Here is a 19586-nt window from a genome sequence, read left to right as displayed (position 1 = left end):
CACCAGAACTGCTGTGGTCCCACCACCTGGAGAGTGGAGGGAGCACATCGCAGGGCTCTGCACTGATCTATCACATCCCCATCACCACAGCATCTGGGCAATGTTGATGGACTGTGCTAGAAGGTAGGTCATCACAATGTGGTGACCTGATAATTGGAGATGTAAATGGGTAGCGGCAGTGAAATACCACAGAGCAGAAGGAATTCCTTCTTCACCATTCTCGTTCCCCACAAAGCAAGTAGTCAGATTGCAGAGCTCAGACAAGGGAAGAGTCACATACTTTACTCCACCGGCCATGAGGGCAGCCATTGCTCGCATGGGAGTCACACTCCGCACCATGATGCCCAGGGATCGATCAGCTGCTTTCTGAATGAACTCGCTGGAATCCCCTGTCTTGTGGAGCAGGACCCGGGCAATCTCCTCAACCTCCTGGTCCATCTGCTTCTTCATGGTCCTGAAGAGCTCGCCAAGGGTGCTAATAGCAAAGCGAGACACCTTTGAGCGGAGGTTGCTAACCTGGAGGAGGAAGAGTTATGAGTAGGACACAGGAGTCAGCTTAGAAAGAAGATCCACCTGCATGTATCTAGGGGGCCAAGGGGAAACCAGATTTTTATACCACATCAAAGGTGAAATGTAGTCTATTGGTCTAAGCATATGACTGGAAGCAAAGAACTACCCCTGGCTCTGACACCAGCTCCTTCTGTGGGTTTGAGCAAATCACTTAAGGCCTGATTCAATGGAACTGCTTGTGGAGTAAGGAACATTCAGCACAACAGAAGGCAGTATTGAGCCCTTAACGTCTCTGCTTTGGTTTCTCAATCTGCATAATGGAGAAAATAATCCCTCCCTCTCTCCACCCCTTTTTCCCTCAGGCATGTTTTGAGGATTCATTAGGATTGGTAAAGCACTTTGGAGAAATGAGCTTCATAAAGTTCTGATCTTGCAAGATGCTGAGCACCCTTAATTCCCTCTGAAGTCAGTGGGCATCCAGGTGCTCAGCATTATTGTGCATTGGGCCCCAATGACAAAGCCTTATCCCATAGACTGGAATGGATCAGCTGCTGAGAGTTCACAGCATTGTTTTTGAAAGATAGATTGGTGCTGCCCAAAGGCAGGGGATGGTCCAATGGTTCTAGCCATCTTAATAGCCTATGTTATTTCTATAAAGCAGGGGTGGCCAAACTGCGACTTGTGAGCTGCATGGGACTCTTTTATAGTTAAAGTGCGGCTCCCAGAGGCCCCTCCCCCCTCATTCTCCACCTACTAGACTTGGGCGGGGAGCTGGGGGGGGAGCTCAAAGCTTCTGCCAAAGACAACTGGTGCCAGCTGAGAGTGGGTTGGCACAGTGTAAAGGTTTGCCCCCCCCCCAACAGCTTGAGTTACAGCCCCAAGGCACACACCCCTTCTTTCCTTCAACAGCCTCATCCCTTGAGCTCCCAGGTGTTAGCTCTGCATGGTGAGGCAGCGGCAAACAGTTGGGAGTTGCAGGGCAGGGCCTCTGGCTTTAGCTCCTTAGGGAGAGGCAGCAGCAAAAGCAGCAGTTCTCCCTGCAGGTCCCAGCTGTTTGTTACTGCCTCCAGCCAAGGCACAGATCCCAGCTTTCCAGATGCAGCAGCCACTGTGCATGGAGGGGCCCTGGTGGCACCATGTGACCAAATGAGGCCAGCAAATCCTGCCAAAAATTTGGGGGTGGGGGGAACATGACCCCTATGTGTCCCCCTCACACACCTCTGGCTTCTGCCCAGCAGGAAGGGGGGATCTCAGACTTCAGCCCTATGGAAAGCATCTGCTGGGGCTTCTGCCCCGCGGGGCATGCGTGCCAGGGCCCGGGGCTTTACCAGGAGCAGGGCTGAAACCCCAAGCCTGGGCAGGCGCCTCCTGCAGGGCTGAAGCTCCAAGACCCAGTAGCATGCCTCAGCTTTCAAACTTCTGAAGATTGTTGTATGCAGCTCGGAGGGTCCATTAGTTTGTGCACACCTGCTATAAAGGGTTCAATGCAAGCCCCAGAAAATGCAATTTCTGGACTGTGAAAGTAAAATCTGGGACAGGAGTGAAATGAAAGATGAACCCATATCTCTGCATATGAGCTTCTGCAAGGAAGAGAGAAAGGTACCTCTTCCTAAAGATAACAGTGAGGTAAGAATCAGAGAAGAGCCTGAGCTGCAAATTATAGTCTGAACATCTGCCTCCCACATCCCTGAATTTCAAGGGGGGGGAGGGGGTTTGAATCCTGCGGATCTGAACGCAGTGACCTATAAGCTCTGTAGCCCTCTAACCCCCTATTATTCAAGCCTGCTAGATCTTTGTATTGCAGACAGAAGATGGAGATTGGAGTTTACAGAAGTGAACCAACTCTCATTGTTTGTTGCAGATGGAAGAAGGTTTAGTGTGCTTGGCAAACCATACCTAGTAATAGGACAATCAGCTGTGCAGGCCACAAACAAGTGCTGAATTGGAACTTGCAGCTGCTGTTAACTCATTGAAGAGTCTAGCACAATAAAATCTCTCAATTAACTGATCAAATAAAAAGTAAAGATGTTCAGAGCAGTCATGGATGACTGCCCTGGAATCCCAAGGCTGGCTGGCTCATGGAGTCCAACACACATGCTCCAGAGCTCTAGATATGCAAGGAGATATTTGTGTCTTAAGCAGGAGGGGAAACATTTCTATGGAGCAAGGCACTAAAAACAGGCACTGGAAGGAAGAGGGAGAAAAGGTCAGCAGGGACCCCTGAGAGAGAAGAGAAAGAGAGAGAGAGAGAGAGAGAGAGAGAAAGAAAGAGAGAGAGAGAGAGAGAGAGAAAGAAAGAGAGAGAGAGAGAGAGAGAGAGAGAGAGAGAGAGAGAGAGAGAGAAAGAGAGAGAGAGAGAGAGAAAGAGAGAGAGAGAGAGAGAGAGAGAGAAAGAGAAAGAGAGAGAAAGAGAGAGAAAGAGAGAGAAAGAGAGAGAAACAGAAACATGGTCTAGTGGACTGAGCATAAACCTGGGAGCCAAAATGCCAGAGTTTAATAATCCTGACTGACAATGATGCAGCCTGGTTTTGGCAAATCAGCTTTTCCATGCCTCAGTTTCCCCATTTGTACAATATATAATGGTAATACCTAATTCAAAGAGGTGACAGAGAGAGAGAGAGAGACACTGCATTCTGTTGTAGGCATAGATAGAGATAGATAGATGTTGTATATATAGATGTAGATATCTGACAGAGATCTAAAGACATAGATATAAAAATAGCTAGAGAGAGACACAGAGCAAATCATAGAACTGGAAGGGAGCTCAAGAGGACATCTAGTCCAGTTTCCTGCAAATTTATAAATAAAGATAAAACACACACACACATTTATTCTATACACTGTGTGGACATACATTTAAAACAAATTTCTTACCTCTCTGGTAACTGCCAAGGAAACATCATGAAGTCGACAAAAGAGGACTTCTGAATGGCAGATAGCCAGGCATTTGATGCTGAAAAGTCCTTTCTCCTTCAGTGACCTGAGAAGCAATTACAAAACAGACAGACACAGAAGAGACAAATCATTGGTCTCGCATAGCACTGTGCTAAACACACTTTCACACACCTGCAACCTGGGGATAGACCCTTGAACCCACACAAGTAGGACACTAAAAGCAAAGGTGCTGGATTTTTGAGAAACTCCCTATTAATTTTTTAAACTACTAATAAAAAAATGCTTTCAGAAGCCTGTGTGTGCAATTCCCCAGTGACCTAAGCCGGAGGAAGGTGTACGATTGATTTACTAGTTCCACATGATAGACTCAATCCTGGAGAAAACTAGAGATTTTCATGGCAGACTATGGATTTTCCATCTCCCTTTAGACTCAGGAGACATAACTTGCATTTTTCTTCTATAACCCCTATTAATGTTGCCAGTTTGTTTCAGGACTCAGCTCACTGAATTAACAGTGCCACCTATTGGTGAATGACAAGAAGCACAGCCTCCTCCGACAGCCGCAGCAGAAATGGGGTACATGGATTTAACTTAATAGAGAAAGCCTTCATTTTTTCTGTGTGTGGATAGGGGGGAATTGTTAAAGAAAAGAAGAAGAAAGTAGTGGAGGATTAGAGGTGAGAAGGAAAGAGAAGCAGATGAGAAAGAGAAAGTTTAAAGTAAAGGGGTTTAAAATAAAATCAAATAACTGTGTTTATACAAGCATATGCAGGGTGGCAGATTTTGACCTCAGTTACACCATTGTTAATCTGGAGTAATTCCGCTGAACTGAATGGATTCACTCTGGATTTACACTGGCGTAGCTGAGATCAGAATCTGGTTCTATAGCTTCTGAATCCATGAATGTTCTCTTAGAATCATAGAATATCAAAGTTGGAAGGGACCTCAGGAGGTCATCTAGTCCAACCCCCTGCTCAAAGCAGTCCCCAGTGTTTGCCTCAGCTCCCTAAATGGCCCCCTCAAGGATTGAACTCACAACCCTGGGTTTAACAGGCCAATGCTCAAACCACTGAGCTATCCCTCCCCTCTTCCCTCTCCCCTCCCCTCTTCCCTCTCTATGGCTAATTCCAGTATAGTGTGATCATCAGTTAAATATCATTGTTTGTGCCCCTGTTAGTCAGTGAGGAAAGTTCTTATTCTGATGATCCTGGCTTCCTAATAAATGACTCCTCTCACCCCATGCTCCTCTCCCCAAAAATCTTGCCCTAGAGAGACTATAGGCAGAGCAATTCCCTTCTCAGTATGCATTGCAATCCTAGAGTTTACCTTAATCACAAGCAATGCAACTGATTGCTTGGGCCCTACTCACAGATCTATAACTTGCAGAGCTAGGGGAGGATGCAGTTTTTGAAATGAACACCCTCCCACCCTGCTACCAGTAGCAAGGCTAAGGGGAAGAGTCCCAGTTCTCTTCCCTATGCTTCCAGCAATGAGACCAGAGTGGAAGGCAACTCATGATGACTCAATCCCACCTCCCCCAGCAGCTTGAGGCCCTGCAAATTGTAGGGCCAACCCTACTTCTGCCTTTATGACTACTGAAGTGGTCTCCATCTCCTTTGGCTGGGAGTCAATGCAGGGATATGACACATAGGGAACACAGGCTTCTGGCAGGAGTATCTTCTGATTATCCTATAATTTTAATCTCTTCTCTGTAATTACTATTTGTGGCTACACAAATGGCCAAAGGAGAAGGTTAATGAATGAAGTTAACCTGCTGTTAGCCATAGCAGCATTACAGCCTGGGCAGGAGAACCAGGCTGGAGAGCTTTCCCTTGCTTATATCTACTGGAAAGCAATTGCATTGTGAAGATTGGCTTTACTTGGTTCCCTCCAAGCTCCTGATCCTGAAAGAGAAACTGAGCATAGCTCTGGAGGAGGCAACCACTCACACCTTTATGTTGAGGGGAAGGAGGGAGTTGACGGTGGAGTGTTTCCCTACCAGTCATTGCTATTGAGCCACTTGAGAGCATCAACCAGCCCTTGCTCTGGGTGAGAGAAGGGTCTCATCTCCAAGGCTTCCCCACTTTCAGACTCCTCCTCCCCCTCTGGAGGATCCAGAGTGTTTGCTGGCAGGGAGTTAGCTGTATGGAAAAATCAAACACACAGATATCAATATGGCAGGTGCTGGTCACAAGTCCACAGTTAAGGTCGCAACCAAGGTTCCATTGTGGGGCTTATTTTGTCTTCTGCCTCTTCTAACTTCTTAGCTGAAATTGCTATTGGTCTGAATTTTTCTACCATTAAAATGGGCAGTCTCATTTTTAATGAGTTTCAGAAGCTTAGGATCATAACTGTTTTAATGACAAGGAGACCAAAAAATATGAGCCACATCCTAAACTGGTATAAATCAGCATAGCTTCATTGATTTCAATGGAGGACCTGGCCCATGGTTTTTCACAGTATTTTGTTTAGCCCCTAGCACAGTGGGATTCTGGTCCATCACTAGAGCTCTTGGGTGCTATAGTAATACAAATAAATTAAATAATACTATCCTAATGATTTTTCAACAACTTATCACTGGACAGCAGCTTGTTATGGAAGTCTGATAATTCACATATATGTATATTTTAACATATCATTGGGAATGTGATTATTCAGGGATTTTCATAAATGTCTGAGTCTTGTACATATTTCTGTTCTTTAGGAGCTATCCACTGACTGTACATCAGGGATTGTGGGGTAGAATACATTTGTCTTATCAAATATATTTGTTCATAGACTGTGCAGAATCTAAGCTTTCTTTTAATAGGAAACAATTTCTAACCCTTACAGTTTCAAAGAAAACCTTCCAAATGTGAACTGTAGGTAAAAAGATTCAGTGTTAGCAAATGTGGTTGATGATGAATATACTAGTCATCTTAAATTTTACATGATAAATGTATTTTGTCACAAAGCCCATTTGTCATCCGAAGTGCTAGAAGTAAAAAAATTTCACGCCTAAATATCTTTAGGCCAAAATTTTCTCTTCTAAATTGTATATGAGAAAACTTTTGACTTCTAAAAGTGCAAATGTTGTGTCGAGGTTAGGTGGAATGTAGATTCTGAAGGGGATATCTATATATGAAATATAGGATCTCATAGTTTATATGTAGTCCTTAGGGTTTGTAGGATATATACGGTACAAAAACTAAAGTTGAGAATTTCAAAAGCACTCTGTGCCTAACTCTGCTCCCACTGGTCAACGGTAAAAACCCCATTAACTTTAATGCCAACCATTTTAAAAAATCCCCTCCTACATAGAAAGGTGTTCTATAAAAGATTCCCTTCCAAGTACCAACCCAGCCTATCCCTTCTTAGCTTGCAAGATTTAATAGAATCACAATAGAGTCCTATGGTTGTAGGCTAAATAAAATAAAAGCTTCCTATCAAACAAAGAAAGAACAGAGTCACTATGTACCCCCACTGTCTGTTATCCATTAATTGCAGGGGGAAAAAACAATTTCAGTATCACCCTGCAGCATCCCACATACATCACCTGTTATATTTAAGCTATAGGACATAATAATACTGTGCAGTTTGTGGTGCGTTAGGCATGATGCCAAAGCTGAGTGTCTCCAACCACCTCTGGCTGCAATGGTATTAGGCAATATTGCCACCGCTGAGAGTGATTGGATAATGATTGGTTGAAAAGTCATGCAGTGTGATAGGCAGCTGCTCAGAGGTCAATGACAATGAGCAACCAATCAGATCACATATGCAAATGAGTTCATCCTGACTGGCTGCAGTTGAGCTCAGTGATTTCGGAGGAAGTGAACAACAGCTTTTCTGGATTTATACATTCATCTCCCTTTTATGATGTCATCTTACAACCAAAAACAATGTTACACTTTAGAAATTCAAAATGGGTAAAGCGCCATATCCTGAGGCCCCTATTAAATTTGTTTTCACGCAAAACTCCCACTGGCTACATAAGTAATGCCCACTTCAGTTTCACTCAGTCTGGAGTGACTAGACTGCGGTTACTATGGATTTATACCAATGAAACAGAGCAGAATTCAGTCCATTTGTGCTTTAAACTGTATCCAGTCCTCACTCCCAGGGGAACAGAACACCTGAGATTGTGATGACAGCTTTGTGACCCCACTGACACAGCAAGTCTCACCTGATGAGTGCCGCATGAAGCTGCTGTCATGATTGATGATGGGGATGCTAGGCAGAGATGGCCTGTTGACCCGTTTCTTTAAGGCCATGCCAACGCTGGCTCTGCATGGGTTGCTCACATTGGGTGTAATGGAGATGATCCCATTGGTGTTAAGTGGGCCAAAACCTGTGGGGACTGAAAGAGCACTTGGGGTGTCAGCATTTTTCTAGAGTGATGCACTGGATGGCTCCAGGGATTGGTAATGGGGGCAGGCGCATTGGTGAAGGGGTGTCCCTTATTTAAAAGTACTACAGCGCTGTTCTTAATTGCCCCCCCACGCAGAAACAACATGATTGAAAACTGCATTACTAGGAACAATGACTAAAATACAGCAGTACCTTCTACCAGAGCTGAGGGAAGTTAAGCTTTCCATTTCTTCTCCTCCACTTGTTTTGGGGATGAATAGAGGATTTATGCCGCTGGGGCTGTCATTCTAGCACTTCTCACCAGCATTAAATTCACTCCACCAAATAGTAATAATAAAAAGTAAACATAACCTTTATAATGCCCTTGTGCTCAGTGCTGACTTGCAACTTTCTCTGCTGCTGCACTCTTTAGAGTTTGTGCCGCAGCACAATCAGAGCCTATCAGATACAATTAAATCAGAGTCAGTAAGCCATGCTCTAGTACATTTTTTTAAAAACGTGAACTACTTTTGTAACAGCTTCAGTGCTCCTCTAAAACATAAGCTTCTCAGGAGTGCGTGTAGGGGGTGATTTGTGTTACTGCGTGAGCAGGATCTTTCTTCGTATTGTAATTAGAAACAATTCTATTAAAACTCCTCCGGATCATAACATGATTAAAAGCATTTTTGGACACAATTAGTTTGTCTTCATTATGGCAGGCTGTGCTACAATGATAGGCATAGGTTTGATCTGTAAGGCAGCATTGGATAGACCTTGGGGCTGTGGAGACAGGAACTCCACATTCTGTTCCTGACTCTGCCACTGACTCACTGTGTGGCTTTGGGTAAGTCACCTCATGCATCAGTTTATCCATCTGCAAAAGAATAATAATAATATTCCCCCTTCCTTTGTAAAATGATCTGAAGTCTTGGATGAAAGGCACTACAGAAGTGCTTAGTAGTATCATTGTCATTATTGTTAGAAAGGAAGAATAGTCCAGTAGTTAGGACACTAGTCTGGGTCTTGGGAGATCAGGATTCAATGCCTGGCCCTGCTACAGGCTTCTTATATGACCATAGGCAAGTCACTTAGTTTTTCTGTGCCTCAGTCTCTCCCATATATCAAATGGGGCTAATAACTCCTTATAGGAGTGAAAATAAAATAAGTAAATAAATAAATAAATAAATAAATAAAAACAACAAGGAGTACTTGTGACATCTTAGAGACTAACAAATTTTTTGGGCATAAGCTTTCATGGGCTAAAACCCACTTCATCAGATGCATGAAGTGGAAAATACAGGAGAGAGAGAGAGACAGAGATAGTACATGAAAAGATGGGGGTTGCCTTACCAATTCTAACAAAAAAATTCAGTTGAAGTGGGCTATTATCAACTTTTGTAGTGGTAATCAGAGTGGCCCATTTCAAACAGTTGACAGGGTATGAGTAATAGTAGGGGGAAATTAGCATGGGGAAATTAGTTTTTAGTTTGTGTAATGACCCATCCACTCCCAGTCTTTATTCAGACTGTTAAAGACTGTGAAGCGCTCAAATACTACAATGATGAGGTATGTAAGTACCTGAGATCATCGTGTCTAAGCTGGCTCAGGCAGCAAGACTGGGAGCACTTTGTCAGGAAAATAGTCAGCCACACCTTGGTAGAGAGACAGTCTCCCATATCTTTAGAGTGATGTCTCCAGCTGACTGAGCCAGCAGTCCTGACAGGATCTGACCGGAGTTTCATCCAGCCTCCTCAGCAATAGGGAAATTTGCAATGATGTCTAGAGGGAGGGGTAATTGTGTGGGATTTCTCTATAGAAAATCCCTGTGGAAATTATGGTTATTTCTCTAAAGCAGGGGTGGGCAAACTATGGCTCAGGGGCCACATCTGGCCCTTCAGACATTTTAATCTGGCCCATGAGCTCCCGCTGGGGAGCGGGGTCCAGGGCTTGTCCTGCTCCAAGCATGCCGTGGCTCTGCATGGCTCCCAGAAGCAGTGGCATGTCCCCCCTCTGGCTCCTACGCGTAGGGGAAGCCAGGGGGCTCCGCACATTGCCCCCGCCCCAAGCGCTGCCCCCACCGCTCCCATTGGCCCAGAACTGCAGCCAATAGGAGCTGCAGGGGTGGCGCCTGCGAACGGGGCAGTGTGCAGAGTTGCCTGGCTGTGCTCCGCATAGGTGCTGGAGGGGGCACATCCTGCTGCTTCCTGGAGCTGCGTGAGGTAAAAGCCATCTGGAGCCTGCACCCCTGACCCCATCCCACGCCCCAACCCCCAGCCCTGAACCCACTCCCACCCTCCAAACCCCTCGGTCCCAGCCCAGAGCACCCTCCTGCACCCTGAACTCCTCATTTCTGGCCCCACCCCAGAGCCCGCACCCCCAGCTGGAGCCCTCACCCCCTCCAGCACCCCAACCGCCAATTTCATGAGCATTCATGGCCCGCCATACAATTTCCATACCCAGATGTGGCCCTCCAGCCAAAAAGTTTGCCTACCCCTGCTCTAAAGGGATCTTCTTGCCCTGCAGCTCAGGTTATAAGCATGGAATATAGTGACCCTAATTCATAGGGTCAGACACACCAGTGCCTCACACACTATTCATTTACACCTGTGAACAGTAGGTTTAACATGCTACCAGTTGGAGTGAGCAGAATTTTTCACTCACTTTGCACAGGTGTCAATGCCCAAACAAGGTGTGAGGCAGTGGAGAACCAGGTCTATAGCCATTAGCAGCCACTTACCTTCCTGAGCAATAACACCTGGGTCAACGTTCTGCAGTTGCTCATGGAGCTGCAGGGACCTTTCCTTCTCTCTCTCTTTTTCCTTCTCCCTCTCGCTGTGCAAAAGCTCCATCTCTTTCTTTTGCTTCTGGCGCATTTTCTCCTGAGCTGACTTCGATATTGTGACATGGATCTGGACACAACACAAACACACCAAGGTACACAAATGATACAGAAAGCAGGAAACACTGTGGTACATCACAAACACTGATACACTTCAATATACACCCCAATAGTTTCAGAAGCAATTGCCCTCCCCACATATAATTAAACAGAAAAGGTACTTGGCCAGATTCATAGGCGGTGTAATTTTCATGTTTTTAAGTTACTGCGAGTGGATGGAAAGCAAGTGGGTGGGACGGTTAGGGGTCACAGGAAGACAAGCAGCTAACAGGAAGATGTCAGGAAAAGCAAGCTCCTCTGTTTTAATTTACATCCTCGCTGGCCCTCAAAGGGCTGTTGGGCCTTGCATCACCTGGAACAGGTGAAGTCAGCTACCTCTCAGCTCAGACTGATAAGCTAGAGATTAGGTGATTATAAAAGCCAGCAAGTAGCTGCGTTAGGGTGGAGAGCTGCAAGGAGCAGGGAGATTCTGGCAGGAAGCCCATGAGTAAAGAGGAGAGAGCTGTAGGAAGCAGGTTGGTTCCTGTTGCAGGCCCGGGAGCACGGTGACTCTCAGACAAGGTGGCTGGTAGAGTGGGAACCTGCGGAGAATGGATAGGCCCCTGCATTAGAAGGGAAGGGACAACTGAGATGCTGGATTTATGTTATTTGGAGGAAATAAAGCTGAAGCCCTGAGAAAAGGACCTGACCCAGACTCCGGGGAGCCACTCCTTCCTGGACTGGGTAGACAGGCCAGTATCCTACACACCCTCTCGGTTCCTTCCGATATTACAATCCAATATTATTTTGGATTGTTGAAATTGCCTCCACCTTCTCAACATGTAATTCACACTCACCAGTGGGTAACTTGCACCACCTCTGAATTCACGTAAGAAACAGAGAACTCATCCTACTTAATCTTATCACTATTTCCCAGACAATAATTTCTGCTTCTCCTTTGTTCAGAGAAAATACACTGTGAATGCCTGACTCTTTAACCTAATCAAACTGGGAAGAGGGTCCCTGACAGAGGAAGTTCATTATTTTTATTGTTAGTTATTATTTGTATCACAGTAGCACCTAGGACCCCATTGTAGGAGGTACTGTACAATCACCAAACAAAAAAGGCCATCCCTGCTCCAATGACCTTAACACATACATACCCTTCCATTGCTCTCCTTCCAATCATCACCCTTTAAAAGGTGAGGGCTCGATAGGGGTCCTGTCTCCTTGGCCTGGCTGAGGGAGAGGGTTGTTAATGGCAGTAAATATTCAGCAGGCTTCATGCTACTGGTCAAGCCATTTTTGGGAGCAGGCAAAATGGGTTCCAGAGTTCTGAATTCTGATAAGCCAAAGACACATACCATATATTAGTGCAGCAAGCAGCACACCAGTGCCAACAGGTTGATGGGACTCTGGCTTTTTGCATCTGCTGTAGAAATGACATTTCTTGAAATACAGATCTATTGAGTGAGGGAGAAGGCTCAATCTACAGCCATTGGTGAGAAGCTGTGACTGCTAAAGAAGGATGAAAATTAAGATTTTCCCTGTGAAAAAGGAAACATTTTCCTATATCTTCCCAGCTATTCAGACATGAGTAAATCATCCTCCTTCCCCGAGTTTACAGAGTTTGTGTTCATGTGACCCTTCCACCTTCTGACACCCATGTATTAGGTAAAATCAATTATTCCTCCTCTCTACTAGCAAATTAAAAGCTTTCAGAGAAAAGTTTTGGATTGTTGAAATATGAACAATAAAACAATGGTTACTGCAATGAATTTCCCACAAGTGGATTCATTATCAAAACTAGCAGCTCAACCCCTGAAATTAGTACCTCTGTCCAGATACACACTGTAGGGGACTGGGTGTGAAAGTTTCCTTTTCAGAGTAACAGCGTGTTAGTCTGTATTTGCAAAAAGAAAAGGAGTACTTGTGGCACCTTAGAGACTAACCAATTTATTTGAGCATAAGCTTTCGTGAGCTACAGCTCACTTCATCGGATGCATACTGTGGAAAGTGTAGAAGATCTTTTTATACACACAAAGCATGAAAAAATACCTCCCCCCACCCCACTCTCCTGCTGGTAATAGCTTATCTAAAGTGATCACTCTCCTTACAATGACAGGTTTCAGAGTAACAGCCGTGTTAGTCTGTATTCACAAAAAGAAAAGGAGTACTTGTGGCACCTTAGAGACTAACCAATTTATTAGAGCATAAGCTTTCGTGAGCTACAGAGCTGTAGCTCACGAAAGCTTATGCTCTAATAAATTGGTTAGTCTCTAAGGTGCCACAAGTACTCCTTTTCTCCTTACAATGTGTATGATAATCACGTTGGGCCATTTCCAGCACAAAGGAGAGTGATCACTTTAGATAAGCTATAACCAGCAGGAGAGTGGGGTGGGGGAAGGTATTTTTTCATGCTTTGTGTGTATAAAAAGATCTTCTACACTTTCCACTGAATGCATCCGATGAAGTGAGCTGTAGCTCACGAAAGCTTATGCTCTAATAAATTGGTTAGTCTCTAAGGTGCCACAAGTACTCCTTTTCTTTTTGCAAAGTTTCCTTTTATATGTATAGCACAGGGCACCTGATGTTGAATTACTCTCCTACAGAGCTGCTAAGGCTCATAGAACTAATAATTCCATGCACTGCTTCACAAGTCATCAAATCATACCATAAACTAAACTAAAAAAAAAAAGATATCTTTTAAAATCAGGACTTTTTTTCACTAACTGGTCAGGCCAAAGTCTTATCAACTAAACAGATGGATTAACTTTAAAGGGCAGTTCTTCTCTGAAAAACAGTTATGTAAAAACATCACCTTCGTATCTCAGCAAATCTGCTCCCTGATTACATTAATAGTCATAGCTGTATGTCAGCAACCAAATTAAGCGTTTACTATGTTTTACTCCTGGCACCACTGGAGAGTCCACACAGCTCTGGGAGAGGTAAGCTGGATTCTATTATTTTTCAAACATTATCAACAGAATTATTTACTAAGTGCCAGTAGTTATATCTGTGTAAATCCACTGAAGGCAATGGGGTAGCAAAGGTGTCACTCAGGCCTCAACCTAAAAATACTGGGGTTGCACACTTGTAACTGAGGCCCTAATTTAACTCGCAGAATATTCTCAGTGATGATGCATGAGAAAGAACGACCTCAGCAGGACTCTCAACCAAGGTTGAGTTTGCAGGGTTGGTAGTTAGGTGAACAAAACATTTTTAAGAGTCAACTGATCTCATTTGATCTGAAGTAACTGAGAGGTGACTTAATAAATGCCTTTGATAAAATAAACAATAAATGCCTCTTTTACAGATGAAATTTTTAGAACTATACTTTAGGAGGTTGAAAAGTTCAGTTCAGATGATCACTCCACAGTGTGAATCCATATCTGAACCTCTTGGTCTAGTAAAACTGGGCTGGAAAGATTGCAAGAACAACCTCTGTCATGGGGTTTTGGAATTACCAGTGCAAAAATAAACAAAGTGGCTCAGACTAGTATAGATTTCACAAAAGGTTCAGTCTGGGTTCAGTTCAAGTTTAGAGTGGAGGTTTAGAGGGCATTTCTTATTTTGTATGAAATGGTTCATGTGTCTGTAACCTTCAGTGGCACTAACAGCCAGTGCTTAATTTGTAATTAAAGAGGTAACACCGCTCACGCAATTAGGTGCCAGGGCTCAAGCAATATTTTACTTTCATAACTGATGCAGCAAGCCCAGAGGTGCCTGGTATACGAACTGCCAAAGGTGCTGGGGCTTAGCATTAAGGCACAAATTAAGCACTGCTCATGGTCATATAGAGAGGCAAGTTCACATCTAGTAAAGTGTATGAGATGAAGGAGCTGAGGAAATGCTTTCCATTTTATTTATGAGATGTTGGGGGTGAACTTTTCAATCTGTGCCATCAAACATGTGATGTCATCTATTGGATCCATTCACATTTGGCAAGGACACCTCACTGCTTCCTCCTGAGTGTCTGGACTCTGGGTTAGTTTTCTAAAGTATCTCCCTCTAATAATGAAGGATTGTGGAATGTTTTTCTAGTAAGACATTTATATAATTTCACCTATGGGGGGGGTGAGGGGGAGAACTCACTGTGTTCATTTTATGACAAAATAAATACATGCCCTGTACATACCCAGAGATTTAAGGATCTTCTCCTCAGCATTGCTGTCTAGCCTTGACCTTAAAACAATTGAGGAGAAAAGAATTTATGAGGAAATATAGAGGAAGAGAGAGCACTTTAATGGAGGAGGGGTTCCTTGTCAGAATCACCATCACAGAGCAGGAAATGTAACCCACAGGTCTCAGTCTGCTGGCAACTGCTTTACAATGGTCATTAGGTCCATCAGTAAGTAAAGCCACATGAAGGGCAAATCCTGCTCCGACTGAAAGCAGTGTGTCCCCCAATGCAGCTCAGGAGGGAGGGGCACATTAGTGACTTTCAGACATCTTTATAGTCCATGGTCTTGGTTCCACTAGATGTTAGGCTGGTCCTACAGCTCAAATTAGAGCAGCCACATTTATACTAGTGTGAGAGAGAAAAGAATCAAGCTTTGTCTGTTCCAGTTTTAGATCAGATTGTGATTCACAGATTCATGGATTCATAGATTATAAACAAGGACCATTGTGATCATCTAGTTTGACCTCCTGTATAACACAGGTCATAGAACTTCCTTGAATTAATTCCTGTTTGAACCAGGGCATATCTTTTTAAAAAACAACCAATCTTGATTTAAAAATTGCCAGTGACAGAGAATCCACCTGATTCTCAGTTCCACTGATGTAACTTCCCCTCAGGAAAGAATTAGGCCCGTCTGCTCTTAAATAAATAAATAAATAAATAAATTATCTTCAAATAAATTTGTGAGTAAGAACCTAATAAGTATATTCTGATGCAACTAGACATGTATATACAATATCTTAGTGAAGTATATAAATTGCAATTGTAGCTTAACACTATTTATTATTATATCAAACATAAGGCTGACAGCTAGTTTTTCACAAGCACAGAAGTTAAACTAATAAATGGGGATAATACTTATAATGTATATTAATTTTATAATCATCCCATAGTGCCTTAATAGAATCATAGAATCACAGGATTGGAAGGGACTTCGAGAGGTCATCTAGTCCAGTCACCTGCATTCATGGTAGGGCTAAGTATTATCTAAACCAGGGGTCCCCAACGCAGTGCCTGCAGGCACAATGGCGCCTGCCGAGCCAGTTGTGTGTGCCCGCAGGACACCACGCCGCTGAAATGTCGCCACCGACATGCTGCTGAGAAGCGTTGCCGTTTCTCTACAGCATTTTGGAGGCAGGGTGTCTTGTCGCTGCCGCTTCTCAGCGGTGGGGTGTCTGGCACCCGCCACATTCTTCTGGGAATAGGAATATGCTATTCCCACACAAAGGTTGGGAACCATTGATCTAGACCATCCTTGACAGGTGTTTGTTTAACCTGCTCTTAAAAATCTCCAATGACAGAGATTCCACAATCTCCCTAGGCAATTTATTCGAATGCTTAACCATCCTGACAGTTAGAAAGTTTTTCCTAATGTCCAACCTAAATCTCCCTTGCTGCAATTTAAGCCCATTGCTTCTATCCTCAGAGGTTAAGAACAACATTTTTTCTCCCTCCTTGTAAGAATTTTTTATGTACTTGAAAACTTTTATCATGTCTTCTCTTTTGCAGACTAAACAAACCCAATTTTTTCAATCATCCTTCATAGGTCATGTTTTCTAGACCTTTAATCATTTTTGTTGCTCTTCTCTGGACTTTCTCCAATTTGTCCACATCTTCCCTGAAATGTGGCGCCCAGAACTGGACACGATACTCCAGCTGAGGCCTAATAAGCATGGAGTAGAGTAGAAGAATTACTTCTTGCGTCTTGTTTACAACACTCCTGCTAATACAACCAAGAATGATGCTCGCTTTTTTTGCAACAGTGTTACATTGTTGACTCATATTTAGCTTGTGGTCCACTATGACCCTCAGATCCCTTTCCACAGTACTCCCTTTTTGGCAGTCATTTCCCATTTTCTATGTGTGCAGCGGATTGTTTCTCTTAAGTGGAATACTTTGCATTTGTCCTTATTGAATTTCATCCTATTTAGTTGAGACCTTTTCTCCAGGTTGTTCAGATCATTTTGAAGTATAATCCTATCCTCCAAAGCACTTGCAACCCCTCCCAGCTTGGTACCGCCTGCAAAATTTATAAGCGTACTCTCTATGTCATTATCTAAATCATTGATGAAGCTATTGAACAGAACTGATCCCTGCAGGACCCCACTCATTATGCCTCTCCAGTATGACTGTGAGCCACTGATATCTACTCTCTGGGAACCGTTTTCCAATCAGTTATGCACCCACCTTATAGTAGCTCCATCTAGGTTTCATTTCCCTAGTTTGTTTATGAGAAGGTCATAAGAACGGCCATACTGGGTCAGACCAAAGGTCCATCAAGCCCAGTATCCTGTCCTCTGACAGTGGCCAGTGGCAGGTGTCCCAAAGGGAATGAACAGACACATTATCATCAAGTGATCTGTGCCCTGTCACCCAATCCCAGCTTCTGGCAAACAGAGGCTATGGACACCATTCCTGTCCATCCTGGCTAATAGCCATTGTTGGACCTATCCTCCAGGAATCTATCTAGCTCCCTTTTGAACCCCATTATAGTATTGGCCTTCACACCACCCTCTGGCAAGGAGTTCCAGAGGTTGACAGTGCATTGCATGAAAAAATACTTTCTTGTGTTTTAAACCTGCTACCTATTAATTTCATTTGGTGGCCCCTTGTTCTTGTATTATGAGAAGGAGTAAATAACACTTCCTTCTTTAATTTCTCTATATCACTCATGATTTTATAGACGTCTATCATATCCCTCCTTAGTTGCCTCTTTTCCAAGCTGAGAAGTCCCAGTTTTATTAATCGCTCCTCATATGGAAGCTGTTCTATACCCCTAATCATTTTTGTTGCCCTTTTCTGAACCTTTTCCAATTCCAATATATCGTTTTTAAGATGGGGCAACCACATCTGCACGCAGTATTCAAGGTGTGGGCGTACCATGGATTTATATAGAGGCAATATGATATTTTCTGTCTTATTATCTATCCCTTTCTTGATGATTCCCAACATTCTGTTCACTTTTTTGACTGCCGCTGTACATTGAGTGGATGATTTCAGAGAACTATCCACAATGACTCCAAGATCTCTTTCTTGAGTGGTAACAGCTAATTTAGACCCCATCACTGTATATGTATAGTTAGGATTATGTTTTCCAATGTGCATTACTTTGCATTTATCAACATTAAATTTCGTCTGCCATTTTGATGCCCAGTCACCCAGTTTTGTGAGATTCTTTTGTAGCTCTTCACAGTCTGCCTGGGACTTAACTATCTTGAGTAGTTTTGTATTGTCTGCAAATTTTGCCACCTCACTGTTTACCCCTTTTTCCAGATCATTTATGAATATGTTAAATAGGACTGAGCTCAGTACAGATCCCTGGGGGACATCACCTCTCTCCATTCTGAAAACTGACCATTTATTCCTACCCTTTGTTTCCTATCTTTTAACCAGTTACCAATCTAAGAGAGTCTTCCCTCTTATCCCATGACTTCTTATTTTGCTTAAAAGCCTTTGGTGAGGGACCTTGTCAAAGGCTTTCTGAAAATCTAAATACACTATATCCACTGGATCTCCTTGTCTGCATGCTTGTTGACCCCTCAAAGAATTCTAGTAGATTGGTGAGGCATGATTTCCCTTTACAAAAACCATCTTGACTATTTCCCAACAAATTATGTTCATCAATGCATCTGACACTTTTGTTCTTTACTATAGTTTCAACCAATTTGCCCGGTACTGAAGTGAGGCTTACTGGCCTGTAGTTGCCAGGGTCACCTCTGGAGCCCTTTTTAAAAATTGGTGTCACATTAGCTATCCTCCAGTCATTTGGTACAGAAGCTGATTTAAATGATAGGTTACAGATGACAGTTAGTAGTCCTGCAATTTCACATCTGAGTTCCTTCAGAACTCTTGGGAGAATACCATCAGGTCCTGGAGACTTATTACTGTTTAGTTTATCAATTTCTTCCAAAACGTCCTCTAATGACACCTCAATTTGGGACAGTTCCTCAGATCTGTCACCTAAAAAGAATGGCTCAGGTTTGAAAATCTCCCTCACATCCTCAACAGTGAAGACCGATGCAAAGAATTCATTTAGTTTCTCCGCAGTGGCCTTATCTTTCAGTGCTCCTTTAGCATCTTGATCATCCAGTGGCCCCGCTGGTTGTTTAGCAGGCTTTCTGCTTCTGATGTATTTAAAAAAATGTTTGCTATTACTTTTGGAGTCTTTGGCTAGCTGTTCTTCAAATTCTTTTTTGGTCTTTCTAATTATATTTTTACACTTAATATGCCAGAGTTTATGCTCTTTTCTATTTTCCTCATTAGGATTTATCTTCCACTTTTTAAAGGATGCCTTTTTGCCTCTCACTGCTTCTTTTACTTTGTTGTTTAGCCACAGTGGCTCTTTTTTGGTTCTCTTCCTATGTTTTTTTAAATTGGGGTATACATTTAAGTTGAGCCTCTATAATGGTGTCTTTAAAAAGTTTCCATACAGCTTGCAGGGATTTTACTTGTGGTACTGTACCTTTTAATTTCTGTTTCATTAATTGCCTCATTTTTGTGTAGTTCCCCTTTCTGAAATTAAATGCTACAGTGTTGGGCTGCTATGGAGTTTTGCCCAGCCACAGGGATGTTTAAATTTAATTATATTATGGTCACTATTTACCAAGCGGTCCAGCTATATTCACCTCTCAGACCTGATCCTGTGCTCCACTTAGGACTAAATCAAGAATTGCCTCTCCTTTTGTGGGTTCCAGGACCAGCTGCTCCAAGAAGCAGTCATTTAAGGTATCAAGAAACTTTATCTCAGCATCCCTTCCTGAGGTGATATTTACCCAGTCAATATGGGGATAATTG

General features: G+C 43.3%; 1 protein-coding gene across 6 annotated transcripts in view; it reads right to left on the bottom strand.

Annotated features, from left to right (window-relative positions):
* Positions 1-19586, bottom strand: part of TOGARAM2 (TOG array regulator of axonemal microtubules 2) — a 96231-nt gene that overhangs the window by 18252 nt on the left and 58393 nt on the right. For all 6 annotated transcript variants that reach the window (XM_073338625.1, XM_073338630.1, XM_073338629.1 and 3 more), the window contains 7 exons: positions 14748-14794; positions 11773-11951; positions 10469-10640; positions 7568-7741; positions 5405-5546; positions 3385-3490; positions 281-516 (listed from right to left, as the gene is read on the bottom strand). In XM_073338625.1, coding sequence (XP_073194726.1) covers positions 281-516; positions 3385-3490; positions 5405-5546; positions 7568-7741; positions 10469-10640; positions 11773-11951; positions 14748-14794 — 1056 coding nt within the window. The remainder of the gene's footprint in view (positions 1-280; positions 517-3384; positions 3491-5404; positions 5547-7567; positions 7742-10468; positions 10641-11772; positions 11952-14747; positions 14795-19586) is intronic.

Source organism: Lepidochelys kempii, chromosome 3 (assembly GCF_965140265.1).
Source record: "Lepidochelys kempii isolate rLepKem1 chromosome 3, rLepKem1.hap2, whole genome shotgun sequence".
Lineage (NCBI taxonomy): Eukaryota > Metazoa > Chordata > Testudines > Cheloniidae > Lepidochelys > Lepidochelys kempii.
The sequence above is the reverse complement of the archived record's forward strand: the minus strand, read 5'-3'. Positions and strand labels throughout refer to the sequence as shown.